Source organism: Geotrypetes seraphini, chromosome 17, assembly GCF_902459505.1.
Source record: "Geotrypetes seraphini chromosome 17, aGeoSer1.1, whole genome shotgun sequence".
Lineage (NCBI taxonomy): Eukaryota > Metazoa > Chordata > Amphibia > Gymnophiona > Dermophiidae > Geotrypetes > Geotrypetes seraphini.
Window position 1 is genome coordinate 15,917,180 of NC_047100.1, and position 15,915 is coordinate 15,933,094.

Below are 15,915 nucleotides of genomic sequence, written 5' to 3' on the forward strand. Positions count from 1 at the left end.
GTAGTTGAGTAGTCGAATGTTGAGGAATGGCGATGGCTGCCGTTACTGTGATTTACATGTGCCAACTCAGTTGGCTGAAATGCACCAGCACCTGATCTCCACAGGGGTGAGCACCACTTCCAGGGGATTTTTTTCCCGAGCTTCCAAGTGTTACAGCAAGCTGGCCAGGCAGATGACCTTTAAGGGTTGCCTTCCTGGCTGCAGACCCCAACATCTGTATCTTCCCTATGCAGAGCTGTCCCAAGACTACCGGTACTGGGAAGCTCTGAGCATGGGAAAGCCTCACAGAAAAAAATCAGATTTAACCCAAAAATAAGAAATCCAATGCAGAGCACATGAAAAGACACCTTCTCCACTCACTTGCAAAAGTTAAGACTGAACAGAGAGAGCCAGGGAGACAATGAGGCAGAGCTGAGAAAAATAATTGGCCTCTTCTGCGATCCAACTCACGAATTGGGGTATAGAACCCATCCACAAGGAATCTCTTTGCACAGGAACTTAAATAATTGTTTATTCATACTCCTTCGGGTCCTTTGTATTTGTTTTTGCTTTGCAGGGTATTATAGTCCTATGAACCCTGAAGCAGAGTGGCCTCTTACCTCTATCCTTTGATCTTCCAAAAAATCCTATAAGAGGAGAAAAGCAGTCCCATACAGTAACTTGGGCACAATATTAATAGTGTGACTTATTTAATTCTGCCCTGTCCACAGTATGTAGAGAACTGCAGCAGACACTCAACTTCAGTTTTTCTGGAAATGACTCAGCAAGATTAACCAAATCATTTCTTTAATATACATCTATATACCACTATATTTTGCACTGTATATTATCTTGGTGCAACGTTGTTGAGGTTAACAATTCATAAATTAAATTCTCACAGTAGAAAATAGATTTAATTGGAGGCATAATACGTTCCCCTAATATGTACATAAGTTTAATTACCAACTTATGAGTTTTTGGGTTGGGTAAATTTTTTTTTTTTAGGGGGGGGTTGTATATAATTTTATATAATTCATTTAACCACTTTTTACAGCTTTTGTTTCACATTCATCCTCAAGCACACCTGATGAAGATTGGCACCAAATATTGATTCAGGACTGCAGTTAGAAGTAGCATACAAAACAATTATTTCCTAGAGCAATTAGAAGCAATAAGGAAAAACAGCTATTTATATACAAATACGTAGACTATAAAGTTGATATATACCTTGTGGATAAAACTTGCAATATCTTCATTTTGAATAATGATCAGCAATTTATCTAAAGATGCTTTTGTTTCCAAGAAGTGTTCAGGGTGACATTCTGTGTTCCCCAGTCTTACAAGGTATTCCTACATACAAAGGTAAAAAGTTAAACTAACATTAATATATAAACCCAGAACAAACTGTAAGCTAGACAGCTCTGCAACAAGGGCAAACCCTTCAAAACAAAATTATTTCTATACTAGAAAAATGAAGACTAACACTTTGTCCCACAATTTAACTCTGATCTCATTAGAACCACATTTTATATTCAAACTGTTATTTTGCACCAAGATGTCCTTGACTTTAATTTATGAAGGTTTCGGGTCAAAGTATACTGAAGAAACAGAATTTAGTCTCCAACTAGAGGAGAGAGAGGAACCTCAGGATAGAATATCCCTACAATATTTGATCCAGACTGAGATGACTTTAAAAATAAATTAGTCAAACTTATACAAGATAATTTGATGACCTCAATCTGGCTTTTGATAGCTAGGGTGAAATCAGCTAGAGTAATCTGGTATTAAATAAGGGGGGGGGGGAGAGAATTTTAAAAAAGTAGAATTTGCAGGTGTTTTATCTTTAAGAGAATACCTAAGGAACCACTATAGTCACAGCAGGATACCATAAAGTGAAGGCATTCTCCGATGACAGCAAGTTGAATATTTTCACAGCTGGGTGACATCTTCCAATAAGCCCTGTACAGAGCTTACTAGCATAAATTTATGCAGAAGCTTCTAGCAGAGTTGCACCACACATGCATGGGTGCCTTCCCATCCGGTGTGTTAGCACAGGTCCCTCAGTCCTACAATATAGTTGATAGAATACAAGTCAAAGGTGAGGTGAGAGGGTATGTGAGAATACTTTAAAAGGAAAAATATACTTCTCCCTCTGTATTTGTGGGGGTTAGGTGCAGAACCGGCCCACGAATAGGGAAAAATCACAAATACATTTTTGGGCCAGCTCTGAGCCACCCCTGCCTCCCTCCTGTGTCCCCAGACCTTACCTGGTGGACTAGTGGTGATGCGGGGCAGGAGCGAACTTCCTATGCTCCTGCCCCGTGCAGAGCCATCAACAAAATGGCTGCCCTGAGTTCCTGTTGTAGTCTCACAATGGGAACTCAGGGCAGCCATTCTGGGGACGGCTCTGCATGGGGCAGGAGCATAGGAAGATCGCTCCTGCCCCTCGTCACCACTAGACCACCAGGTAAGGTCCGGGAAGGTTCGGGCAGCCTGCAAATAGATGAAAATTAGAAGAAACTTAGAAGCAAAAAAACTGCAAATAATCAAATTCGCGAATAGGAAACCCGCAAATAGTGAGGGAGAGCTGTAAATCCAAAATTCATTCGGAAGGCACAGACACACATGCAAAAAAACTGAGGTGAGAGAACACCAAGAAATGCCTTCTCTGCTCGGCGGAAAAACAAAGACTGAAGGATTTATGCTTGCATGTCAGGTGGGAAGAAACTGCTAGAAACTTCTGCCTAAATTTATACTAGCAAACTCTGTGCTGGGCTCTGTCGGATGACATCACACAGCTGTGAGAATAGAAGGCCTGCTTGTCCTCGGCGAACTTCAGGTTGGTTATGTGTGCCAACTATATTTCAACTGTAGGAATGAGGCTGTCTAGATGTCACAGAAATGCATCTCTCCATACTTAGAGCTGTAGTGATTTATTACATAAACTTCACAACATAAGAGACCAAAGCTCCCACTATCACAGAAGCAAAAGTACAAAATATCAACTTAAAACAGATATGCTTTCAATGTTTAAGTTTTCTATATCAGGAGATTTGAATATTGCCAGTCTATGGTAGTCCTCTTTGCTCAACACTAGAAAAAGTTTTCAAACTCGCTGCTTTCAACTTCCTAAAACTCAAATCTTGCTCTGTGTATTTTTAGGAAGGGCCCCTCCCATCCCCATGGTCTGACATATGAAAAAATACTCAATACAAGTACTAATGAATCCATAGTCCGAACCACATTTGGACCAATAAGAAACTTAGAATGCTATTGGGATCTCTGTGTTTGAACCCATACAATAAACTGACATTAAATTCAAAGGATTCTTTATGCAGAGCAAATATTTACCTTAATTTCACTGCAAATTGTACTCTCCTCTTCAGAATGAATGTAAAACTTCACAGTATTTTTCTGGACATCTTTAATAATTTTGACCAAACTGCTGAATACTTCTGGTTTCAACTGGCTGATGAAATCAGACAAAGCTGGTTGTGTTGCTGAAATGTTCATATTATCTGGCCCTGTAAGAGTCATCTTTACAGGCGTTTCTTGCTGGTCTTCAGTGGAAGAAGTCTGTTCAGCTGGTAATATTCCCTCTTTGTTATCAACCTGGCCAAATTCTTCTTTAACACATTCAAAACCAACTGAAGAGTGCTGTTCCTCGGAGACTTCTCTTTTCAACGCATTTTCTTCATCACAGACTGGATCTGATAATTGTTCAGAACTCTCTTTACTTGTAACTTGAGCAACCTCTTCTTTGGGAACAGTTAATGTGGTTTCACCAACTGTATTATCTTTTGCTTCAGCAGCAGTATTATCAGCTTGGGTATTTACCAGTATATCACTTGAAGATATGGAAGCAATTACGTTAGATAGTTTTTCATGTAGTTGCTCTACATACTTGTCGACACAAATTTCTGAGGCTTGTAAACTTAAATATTCAGAAAGCTGTAGTATGTCCTCTTGGGTTGACAACACAGGTGTAGTTTTACTACAAATGTATGCAATATTATTGATCTTTAAAACTTCCTGAATTTTTCTTGAGAACAAATTGTATTCTTCCAATACTGCCGTTTCTATCACTCCATTCTCAGAGTGTTCTGTTACAAACAAATTATGTAAACCAGATCTATTCACGCATGCTTTCTTCCTTGTATTTGAATATGGTGAATATGAGAAGTGGTAGTAAGAACTTCGTTGTTTATTCTGAACCCGTGGATCATTTGGATGTGCGTCATTTGGTGGTATATATAGCAGTTCTTCTGGGGATTTCATACCTATGCAGAAAGAGTTAATGATTATAAACCGATGTGAAAAGAAAAAAAAAAAAAAAAAGGGACAGGCAATTCTGCTGTTAATATCACACATTTCATTATTCTTTGGTCATAAAACTTAACATTCACTATCTTTTGGATTTTGTTACTAGTGAATAATATACATATACAAACTATATACTGATCTGTGACAAGGACTCAAAGTAAGTCATACCAAAAAAAAAAAAAATCAAATATATCTTTCATAATTGGAAATAAGTTACATGCTTTCCTATTTACGATTTATTTTCACCATTCACTTACACTAGGATAAAAGTTTGTGATTTTGCCACTTTTAGTTATAGAAAGCACCGCTTATTCAACAAGATTTAAATCTTTAAGAAAAAATTAGTATACCTATATAATCTATTTGCACAGCTCTTAAAATGGATATATGCCCACTTTCAATAAATGAATGCAAATTTTTTTTAGTGAAAAATATCACTATTTTGCTGCGATTTATTAAACCAGTATTCCGCAAATTTTTTTTGCTCTGGCACATGTTTTTCTGGGGCACGCTCACAACCCTAACCTGGCCCCCCACAAACCTCATCTTGTTTTCCCTGAGCTCAGGGCCATGTCTGGAAGGCCTCCAAGCATGCATGGATGTTGACGCGATGACGTCGTAAGCATGCTCACGTCGTCATCTTGATATCCGTGAAAGCTTGGAGGCCTTCCAAACATGGCCCTGAGCTCAGGGAAAACGAGGTTCATGTAGGGACTGAGAGGAGAGGCACCGACACCTGAAGTGATACTCAGTATAGGTCATGTGTCCTTCAATCCCTGGTGGCACATCCGGAATCTTGCTGAGGTACACTAATGTGCCGCAGCACAGTTTGCAATTCACTGTCATAAACCATTGGTTTGTTCTCTACCAAGAATCTGGGCCTAAAGCCTTCCTGAGAGTGGCCTATTTTAGTTGCTGTTCCAGGTCACATATTTACACCATTTGCTGGAGAAAGAAATGCTGAGAACCCCAATAAAGAGGGCTGATGTCAACTCTGAGCTGTTTTTCTCTGACTTCATCTGCTAGCAAGGGGGTATAACATACGCGTCTGGACCAATCTAGCACAGATAAGGAAATTGTTAATTTTCAAAAAAAGAAATAGCCTGGAAGATTACGGAAAATGCAAAGTAAAAACTTGCATTGGTTGCAAATACAGTAACTCTGTTATCCGGCACCCATGGGGATTGATGGATGCTGGATAATTGTAGCTTCTGGTTGCTTGAGAGTTATTATAAAAATAGTTTTGTCTCCCTATATCACTCTATCTTCCCCCTATCTCCACTTGTAGGTCCAGCATCTGTTCCTTTCTTTCTGGGTCACTTTCTCTCCCCCCCTTCTCTCCCCACTTATGGGTCCAGCATCCATCTCCCCTTCCCCTGCAACCTGCTGGACACCCCCCCCACACACACACACACACTTTGGTCCCCCTCGCCCTACTGCTTCTCCCTCCTTCCACACAGGTCTGGCCTCCTGAACCTCCTCATTTACTGAAGTAGCAGCGGCAGCTGGTTAGCAGAGGCAGTGCTGTAAGCAGGCTGCTCTTGGCCAGCTTCGGCAGGGCCTTTCCTCTGCTGCATCAGAAGTGATGCATCAGAGAAAAGGCCTTACCAGGGCTGGCTACGAGCAGCCTGTTTTCAGTGTTGCCTCTGCTGACTGGTTGCTGCTTCAGATAAGGGAGGGTTTGCAGCTCAGGACCACTGCCATTTTGGGGCTGGAGGGAGGAGGGTTTGCAGCTCATGACCGCTGCTTCAGGTGTGGTGGTGGGTTTCACAGCACAGGACTGCTGCTTCGGGGCTGGAGGGAGGGGAGGAGAGCAATAACAATTCTATGCTATGCGCATGATGGAATCCAAATTGAAATGAATCAAGGCAATTATTTTGTGTAATGTAAGCATTCAGTTGCTTTAATAATACTCTCTCAATCACTTTTCCCAGAAACGGAGACAAAGAGAGGCCAAAATTTTTTCAAATCCTCTTCATCCAATCCTTTTTTTTTTAATATTGGGGTAACCTTGGATTCCTTACATCCCAAAGCAAATTGGCTCCCAGCCAAAGATTTATTAACAATTAAGGCAACAAAGGTGCTCACAGCCAGGGGTATATGCTGGATTATATTAAAATTACATGGATCCAACACCACCTGTGTTGGTGAGACAAGAGAAATTTCATTTACTTCCTCCTTACTTACAAGCTCAAAGAACCGCCACGCAATGGCTGATTCAACAGAATCACACACAATGCATTCCTCTTTATCAAATTTTCTAAAGGCCACCTCACCTAACTTCCTTTTTAAAAAAACTCACATTTATTAGCATCCAGTAGATCATTGTTGTTAACATCATTCTTTCCATGTAAAAGATATTTAACCATCCGAAGGAGTTCCCGAGGCTTACTCTGGGCATTATTAATCCTTTCTTGAAAATATCTATTCCGCTCATATATTCCAACAATCTAATACAAAATCCTTCATCATCTGGATCTGTAGATTTCCTCCATTTTCTTTCAGCTCTTCGAACTTCCCTTCTCACATTAATAACAGCATCTGATCTCCAAGGACAAGGAACAGAAAATTTACACTCTGTAATCAATTCTTCTGGTGCCATGGCATCAAGGGCAGTTGAAAGAAACAAGTACCACATTTCAACATCCTCATTCACCACCAAACTCTTGCTTCAAAATCACTGATAAGTCATTCACCTCAAACCTTGGCCTTACCACCTTCTTTCTCTCCTCATTACTTATTTGAGGAGCCGAACAGAAACAAAAAGCAAGCCGTAATCCGACCAAATCACTTCCAAAACCTTCACTGATCCTTCCAACTTTTCAACCATCATACAAGACAAACACCAGGTCTAAAAACATTCCCCCTGCTTTATGAGTGCTTTCAGCCACAAGCTGCAACAAATCTAAGCCCTCCATAATGCAAAAAAACCCCCAAAAAACTCCTTATTCAACTTCTCAGCTTTTAGCTCTCTTGGCGATAGGGGCACATTAACATCACCAATCAGGATCAAATGTTCCATATTTACTGATAAACCCAATAAAAATTCTAAAAAAGGAAACTCTTCAGAGCCAACAATACCAGGTGGCAAGTATACCACACACAAAACCATCCATATATTTCTTAACACCAAGCATTCTCCCAACTCACACAACATAGACCACACTTTCTTCAAGCCCAGTTCTTGCAGCTCTGGGATGGCATCTCTGAGAGCGATCAACGGAGAATCTCAAATTTGCCCGATAAACCGTTATTCCACATTCTAAGCGCAAGGAGACAGTCTGAACTGCCTTCTTTACAGTTCAGACATCAACCCCTGCACAATGTACAATTCTGGAGTATGTTGCCAAACCTGGGAGTTCCCGGACTGGAACCAGAGCGGCGTCTGGTGCGTCCTTAGAGCAAAGAGGAACCGAAGACTCAGACTGGAAGATTTTTCTCATTCCCCCCCCCCCCTGTTCCTCCACCACATCCGGAGTTCCCTGTTTCTGTATTGGAGGAGTCCTGCAAAACTTCTCTCGTGAGGGAGACCCCAATTGCAGGGGCAGAAGCAGTTGGAGTTATCGAGAAACAATGAGACTTAGAAGGGAGTGTGATTACTTCCATTCCTACAAGATCTTCTCTGGTGGTAACTTTAGAGAGCATATGGAATGCTCTTTCAAAGCTTAATTCATCCATCGACAAGTCTTCCCGGGAGATTACAACTCTTTATGTACTGTGAATACTTTGGCAGGAAAACTTGAAGGAACAATTTGCACTTGAGGTCAAACAAGTTAAAGAGAAGGTTGAAGGGGATAAAAAACTCTGAAACCAAGATGGCGTCAGGGACAGACGTGTCGTGAGAGGCTCCCCTTCCAGCGGCGTTCTAAGCTTTTTTCCCCGAGATTGACTTACCGTTTTTGCTTGCAGGAATGCCGAAGCGCAGGGGGAAACAGAGGAGCAATCTCCCGGCATCCTCGGCCTCATCGGCGACACGCCAGACAGCAATAACAGCTTTTGCTGTTCCCTTTGGTTTGGGCGAATCCGTGCTCCGAGGGGGGCAGACCTCGGAACTGGACAGTGACTTCTCGCTGAGCCCGCTGGGTCCTGCGATCCCTCCCCGTCCCGGGACGATGTCGGGCAGTCCCGCGGATCAACGGGAGATGTCGGGGAGTGAATCCCTGCTGGAACCGATGATGCTGCCTTTGACCCCGGAGGTAATTCAGGCTGTGCCAGGTCACCAGCAAACGGCAGAGGGAGGAGGAGGCGTTCAGGGAGCAACGAGTGTGGGAAATGGAGTCCCTTCTCCACTTCAACCTCTGAAACCCCTGATCAAGCCTAAAGTGGTGGATATGGAGGCGTTGTGGGGAGCCATGGAGAGCCTTCACCAGGTATGCTCCCAATTTATTTCCTCAACTCAACAAACTGCAATTCAAATTAAAAATTGTGAAGGGAAAATTCAACAACAAGCAACTAGAATGGATAATATTGAAAAGACAGTCTCTGAAATAAAACTTGTATCAAATTCTCAAATGAAAGAAAAATACTTAATGATCAGGAAAATTGAAAACTTAGAAAATGCAAATAGAAATTTAAACCTGAGACTTAAATTTTTCTGTATCTAGAATATTATCACCGAGAGAACTTTTTCATTCTTTTTTGACTTCAGTTTTAAAATTTCCAGAGACAAATATGCCACCATTGCAAAAACTATATTATCTAAATATAGTTGAAGAGGATAAGGACAAGTCAATTGTTCATCCTGGAGAATTAGACCTCATTGGGATGTTAGAATCTTCACAGATTGAGATTTCAGCGAGAGCCACTTTGTTAGTAACTTTTGTTTTCTTACAAGATAAAGAAGCTCTTCTCCGCCTCTATTATAGAACTGAAAATGTTGAATTTTACAATCACAAAATTGCAATTTTTCTTGATGTTTCAAAGTGGACGCAGCTTAGACGGAAAAAATTTCGGACATTCCGTCAGTCAGTTTTGGCTTTGGGAGCTACCTTTCAACTTAGGTTTCCTTGTAAATGTTGTATTTCCTATCAAACAAATAAGTATATTTTTTATGATCCAGAACAACTACATTTTTTTTTGGAAGGTAAGGCTGCCATTAAGGCTCCTGACCCCTCTGTAATTTCAACCACTTAGGACCTAATGTAATTAACCAAAGAACCCTGTACATTTGTGGCATATGCAAATATGACCGAGTTTAGTTTTCTTTAATTCAACTACCCTTGATTGTGTATGGTTTCACTCTCCTTTAATGTGGACTATAATCATTGTACTGGAATTTATGATTTGATAATAATTTCTTGAATGTATTTAGTTACATGTATCAAAGTGTTCTTTGTGATCTTTGATGTGAAATGAATAAAATAGATTTAAATCAAAGAGAAGGTTGAAGATCTGCAATCTTTATCCACTGGAATAGTCAAAGATAAAATAATGCTTACTAGAAAAGTAGAACAACTAGAGAACTATAATCATAGGCTCAATGCATGTCTATTTCTCAACATCTTTAAGTGTGTCTCCCATGGAAATGTTGAGAAAATTTTTGATAGAAGTTCTAAAATATTCCACCAGTTAACCGTATATATTATATATCTATGAAAAAGGAAATAGGAGTACAAAATGTAATTGTTGGAGAACCTTTGAACCTTACGGACTTGCTTGAAACTTCAATATCTGAAACTTCAGAATGAGCCACATTATTGGTTTCCTTTGTTTTCGAGCAAGTTGTGATAGAATTTTTCAGGCAATATTTTCATAATTCTCAAGCTCTATTTCTGGGGAAAAAGTGTGGATCTACTCAGATGTTACTAGACAAACGCAGGAACGTAGAAAACTGTTTCTAGCCATGAGAGTTGAAACAGTAACTCTGGTTGCAAATTTTCTCCAAGCTTATTCCTGTAAATGTATATTAGGGGTTAAATATATATTCATTCTGCTTGAATAATTGTGGGTATTCCTGGATATGAAGAAGTTGTCAGTTGGGGGAACTTAGCAAATGTTGTGAATAGCATTATTAAATTATGGGAACTTTCTGTTATGCTAATTCCTATTTGTTTCTTTTTTCTTATTATTTTTAATTAGACCTCTTCACTAATTTTCTGATCTCTCTTTGAATCTGAATTTATTGTGGCCTAAGGAGATAAGCTGTTACTTTAAATACTTCCTAATTTTCTATTTTCTGCTATATTTCTGAAGCAAAAGTTATCTTGTACATTATTATGCAAAATTAAATAAAGAAAAAATATATATATCCTTAACTGGAACCCTTATTAAATATTCAGAGACTCCAGAATTCACCTTTCTAAAACCAGATTTAAATGCAAGGGCCCCATACCTACCATTTCCTGTTATTACATTAACTGAGTATCTACCATTATCTTACTCACACACAAATTAAAATTACTAATATTCCATGTACAAAGAATTAGTCAAGGAATTGCGACCAAGGTGCAAGAATCGCTCTTTGGTCGCGCTCCTTCGTCAGCACTTGCTGCTCTGGCGCTGCCCTCCTGAACTTAAATTTTAATCCCCTGTGGGCGGAGCTTCAGCAGTGTCCCGCAAGAGGCAAGCAAACGCCAGCAGATAACAAGGCAAAACTTGAGCAAAAAGTTACAGGAATAAACTGCAATAAAAGCAGCAATAGATCCTCCAAATCTCAAACAGTTTCATCTTAGTCCTATTATTAAGTTCAATTTGCTGATTTTGAGTTTATCTCATTTTATTTGTTTATATCTGGTCTTTTTACTACTGTTATGCTGTTAACAAAATTGTAAGTTTTATGTTTAATGTAGTTGCTGCACAGAACAAAAGTGGAATTGTCCCAATCAGAATGGTGCACAACAAAAAGTGTCTTTCAACTCATCTGATAAATCCAAATGCCTTTATTCATCCAAAATTCATAAAATGACTCTGCGACCCGACATGCACATGTTTCGGCCCAAACGGCCTGCCTCAGGAGTCTACAAATACATACATAGGCATAAATACATTAATAACATGCATAGCATTCATATAAAACATATATTTTAAAATATATATATATATATATATTTTTTTTTTAATTCTTTATTCATTTTATAACTTACATCACGTGTACAGTAAATATCAAACAATTATAGTACAACATCATTTATTTAAAAAAAGCAAAGAATAAAAACTATATATAAACAATATAATTAAAATAAAAAAATTCATCATATGTCTTTACTGCTCTGGCCTTTTACGTTTTTCCCTCCGTAGGTTTTAAACTTTTCTTTAGTTTATATATCAATCCCGGTTTTGCTCCGGTTTGTATAGTTACCCATAGCATTCATCTGTTCACTTTTCTTGCCCTGTATATGTTTTGTACAGTTTTCCCTTGTCCTTTTATATGCTTTTGTCCAGGTTTCTTTCTAGTTTTTGATAGCGTTTAGTTTTGTTCACCTCCCCCTCCTTTTTGTCTTATCGTGTCCTCGGTATTTGTTTTGTTTTTATGGTTCTGGTTCCTTTTCATCCGTTTTGTTTCATCCCTTATATAGAAGCAGCATTTAGTGAGATTGTGCACCTTTTTATACACTCGAAGACTCATAAGGTATGCTCTTTTTATTTATAAATTTTTTTAATATTTAGCATTTTGACAATGACCTCCTTTCTCCACCTCTAAAGGCATTTTTGCTTTCTTATTTAATTTAAATAATATTCACCTACAGTCTTATCAAATGGTCCATTGGTGTTTACTCAAGTCATTAAGTTTTACTTCACACAAAATTTTGTTGTTAATTGTTTTCTTAAGATTTTAATATTTGTTTTTACATATTTTTGTATTTTGATATGTTTTAAGTGTTTTGGGGTTTTACATTTATATCGTCAAACAAACAGTACATTATGTATTGTTTTGATTTTTCATAGACATTTTTTATAGCCACAACTTTTATAGGTGTATAAAATAAAGGTGTATTTACTTATTAACAAACATATATTTCTTAGCAGTAGTATATTGGGTATTTATATAAATTGTTAACTATAATTCTTTATGTTTTAATTTTTGTTTTGTATGATGGATTTTTTTTATATTTGCTTCGCATGATGAATTATTATGACTATGCTTTTATCACATATTTGACGTATAATGAATTTTTTTGTTTTAATTATATTGTTTATATATAGTTTTTATTCTTCGCTGTTTTTTAAATATATATTTTTAAATATGTTTTATATGAATGCTATGCATGTTATTAATGTATTTATGCCTATGTATGTACTTGTACACTCCTGAGGCAGGCCGTTTGGGCCGAAACATGTGCATGTCGGGTCGCAGAGTCATTTTATGAATTTTGGATGAATAAAGGCATTTGGATTTATCAGATGAGTTGAAAGACACTTTTTGTTGTGCACCATTCTGATTGGGACAATTCCACTTTTGTTCTGTGCTTTTGAGGTTGTGGTTTTGTTTCCCCTGTTTTGTCCTAATGTAGTTGCTGTACACCGCCTTGAGTGAATCTCTTCATAGAAATGGTTAATAAATCCAAATAAATACTACCTCAGCAGATAAGACTTGAAATTAAACATTTCAATACAATACTTCAAAGGGTTCTCTATAGTGCCATAAAAGAAATTTTATCAAGGCTATGATATATAATTAAGAATTAGAGCTGATTATTCTCCGAAATGCATTTAATAAAATGTATTTTCATAGATAAAATTATATTAACACTTTGCTTATTTTGCAGCTATTTAAAAAGTGTTGAATAAAAAGGGTACTCCTAAATGAATCATGGTAAGATCATATAAGATTTTAATTACAAAGATTTCAAATTAATTTACTCTGGATCAGAATACGTTAAGAGAATTGTCTCTGTTTAATTAATCTGACCACTTTGCTTTATTGGTATAAAAATTAGCACTAACTATAAGAGCTCAAGGAAATGTCTAAAATAGCTGAAGCCCATTCAGTTATGATGTGCACTAACATCTTCATCCATCCAATGCACATTTTAGAAATCTTCATTTTGGATGGTATCAGAGAAAGAGGTTGGACATAATTATAAAGCTTTGGGTTCCAGAGGAACAGCTCTGCAAGCTCTCTGTTGAGCAAGGACTCTCTCCGACATGTTTGTGTACAACAATGTGTATGTCTAGTGATGCTATAGAAATAAGAGCAAAAGTAGTAGCCCTTGGAAAAGGAAGTCATACTGATATGAAAGCAGTCTGTTCGGCATTTGCTCTTTAAGCCAAATAATCCTGTCAAGATATACTTTTATCATCTTGGCTTTCACAGGTTCACTATTACAGGGCTATGTTTTAAGTGGCAATATTATTGATCCAACTTCAATGTGTTCCACTTGAAAATATTTTCACATGTGCCTTATTGACCTATTAAGAATAGGATCAAGAAACAATCAATATTATAAATTATACATACTAATAAACTAATTTGTAGAGAAGGCAAGGCTGTGAAAAGAATGATTTCAGCCTCATAAAAATGTACATCTCTTAGCAACTTAAAAGTCAACTTAAATGAGAAGACTGTGATCCAATCCCAGTAGTGGTAAATGCTTCCAAGTAGCAATTTTCAGCCAAGTCTACTTGTGCTTCAGGGTCAAATAAAAATAAAAATATATTTATCAGCCTTCTCACCTGATACTGGGTTTTCTCTAAGGTTTTCCATATGATCCTCTGGAACTCTTCCTTCCCCTCCTGAGGGAAAGCAGTAGTTAGCATCTGTGAACCTTTCGCCACAAACTATACTCTAACAAAACTGTATAGTGGATTCTTAGACAAAACTTAAAGCACAAAAATGAGATCAGTTTTAAATAAATTAACTGAACACTCATACTAATACCAATAAACTAGAGACAGTACTTCGTAGAACTTATTATGAAGGGAAAGAAAAGAATACGCATATTCTAAAAAAGTCAAATATTCTACAGCCTGTGCAGAACTCAAGAAAGAAATCAGGAAGGCTGTGCTGTGTTTTCTCCATCTATGACGGCTGTGCTGTGTTTTCTCCAGCTATGAACCTTTTAAACCTGTCACAGCTATACTGCCAAAATTTAGGACACAATACATAATGTAGAGCTGCTCAATTATCATCTTTATTAATGCTTTTCTTATACTGACTAAACATTAAAAGTAATATTCTTTCATTGATTATTAGATTAATTGTCCTTCAGTGTAACAAAACTACTGTTGAAATACTGGAAAACACTTTCTCCAATTTGGCAGCTCAGGCTCTTAGTAATGCTCATTTCCAATTGTTCAAGAGAGACATGAAGAGTCCCATAAGAGATAAGAAAACCATAGTAAAAGACCTAATTTATTATTTTTAACTTTCCTAGTATTTTGAGTGCTGTGTACCTAAGGAACATACATAGACTTAATAGCGAACTCATAGTTCTGCTTGTATTAGCTTTGTTAGTTTATTGATTAGTGGAGATTTTAAATGTATCTCTCAATAGCAGTTTAAAATATCTGGGCTTTTTGCAATACAGTAGTCTTGATTACCCAATCTTCGCTAATCTGACCATCCAGCATATCCAAGAGATCCCCAATATCATCGTGGCTTTTTTTTCCACCTACCTGGTATCTGATTCAGTAGGAGAACAGCATCTATCTATTTGGCAATGCTACCGAGTCCCTGCTTTCACTGCAGCAATTGAAATACACATTGTCTATGCAATTTTAGTGTGTTCCATATTTCAATTATCTGGCAATGAGCTGTCCCATTTATGTCAGATATTAAAGACTCTACTGTATTTTCATTAAAAAAGAGCAACTAACTAGAAGCATAACATTACCAACTTTCATAAATACAGGTCCATAGCGTGGTATGGCACACAGTACACGGTTGCTGATCCGGTGCAATCAATGCACATATTCAACAAATTAGGGACTGGGGAGTCCATCCCAAACTATTTTTTATCAAATCGAGGGGTTTTGAGGCAGAAATAAAAGTTAGAAAAAAAGGATTGCTTTAAAACCCAAGATGGCTGCCGCCAGTGAATTCACGCCAAAAACAGCAAAAATAAACAAAATTTGAAAATAAAAAATAGCAATTTTGGGTCTGGGGAACCTGAGCCATGCCCTCAGAAACTGTGAAAAATGATTTTAAAATTGTTTAAAAAGTCATCCCCCAAGTTCCCATTGGAAATAAAGCAGAGTTATTTACTGTAATGGGTGTTATTCAGGGACAGCAGGCAGATATTCTCACATATTGGCATCGAAGGAGCCCAGTACAGACAATTTGAAAAGTGGACTGTCACTAAGTTCTAAGAAACTTCGCGACTGCCTTCCCATCCGATGAGGCTCGCGGTACCTCAGTTCCATAAGCAAGCTAAGAAGCCAACCAGGGGAGGTGGGTGGGATGTGAGAATTTCTGCCTGCTGACTCTGGATAACACCTGTTACGGTAAATAACTGTGCTTTATCCTAGGACAAGAAAGCAGCATATTCTCACATATGGGACCCCCTAGCTTAATGCAATGCGATGGAGGGAGAGTGGGCCAATGAAGGAAATAATTTTGGAATACTACTCAGCCGAAGAGACCCTCCCTTCTTGACAAGATTCTAGATAGGAGAGAGGTATGAACGTGTAAATTAGGGGCCAAGTAGCTGCAATCCAGATATTACCCATGGAGTA

General features: G+C 38.0%; 1 protein-coding gene across 2 annotated transcripts in view; it reads right to left on the reverse strand.

Moving 5' to 3' along the window:
• TASOR (transcription activation suppressor) overlaps positions 1-15,915 on the reverse strand; it is a 130,679-nt gene that overhangs the window by 16,041 nt on the left and 98,723 nt on the right. Inside the window, exons 17-19 of one of the 2 annotated variants that reach the window (XM_033925741.1) lie at positions 13,915-13,974; positions 3,331-4,259; positions 1,207-1,329 (exon numbers count right to left, since the gene is read on the reverse strand). In XM_033925741.1, the coding sequence (XP_033781632.1) occupies positions 1,207-1,329; positions 3,331-4,259; positions 13,915-13,974 (1,112 nt within the window). The remainder of the gene's footprint in view (positions 1-1,206; positions 1,330-3,330; positions 4,260-13,914; positions 13,975-15,915) is intronic. The other variant, XM_033925742.1, reaches the window with a different exon arrangement.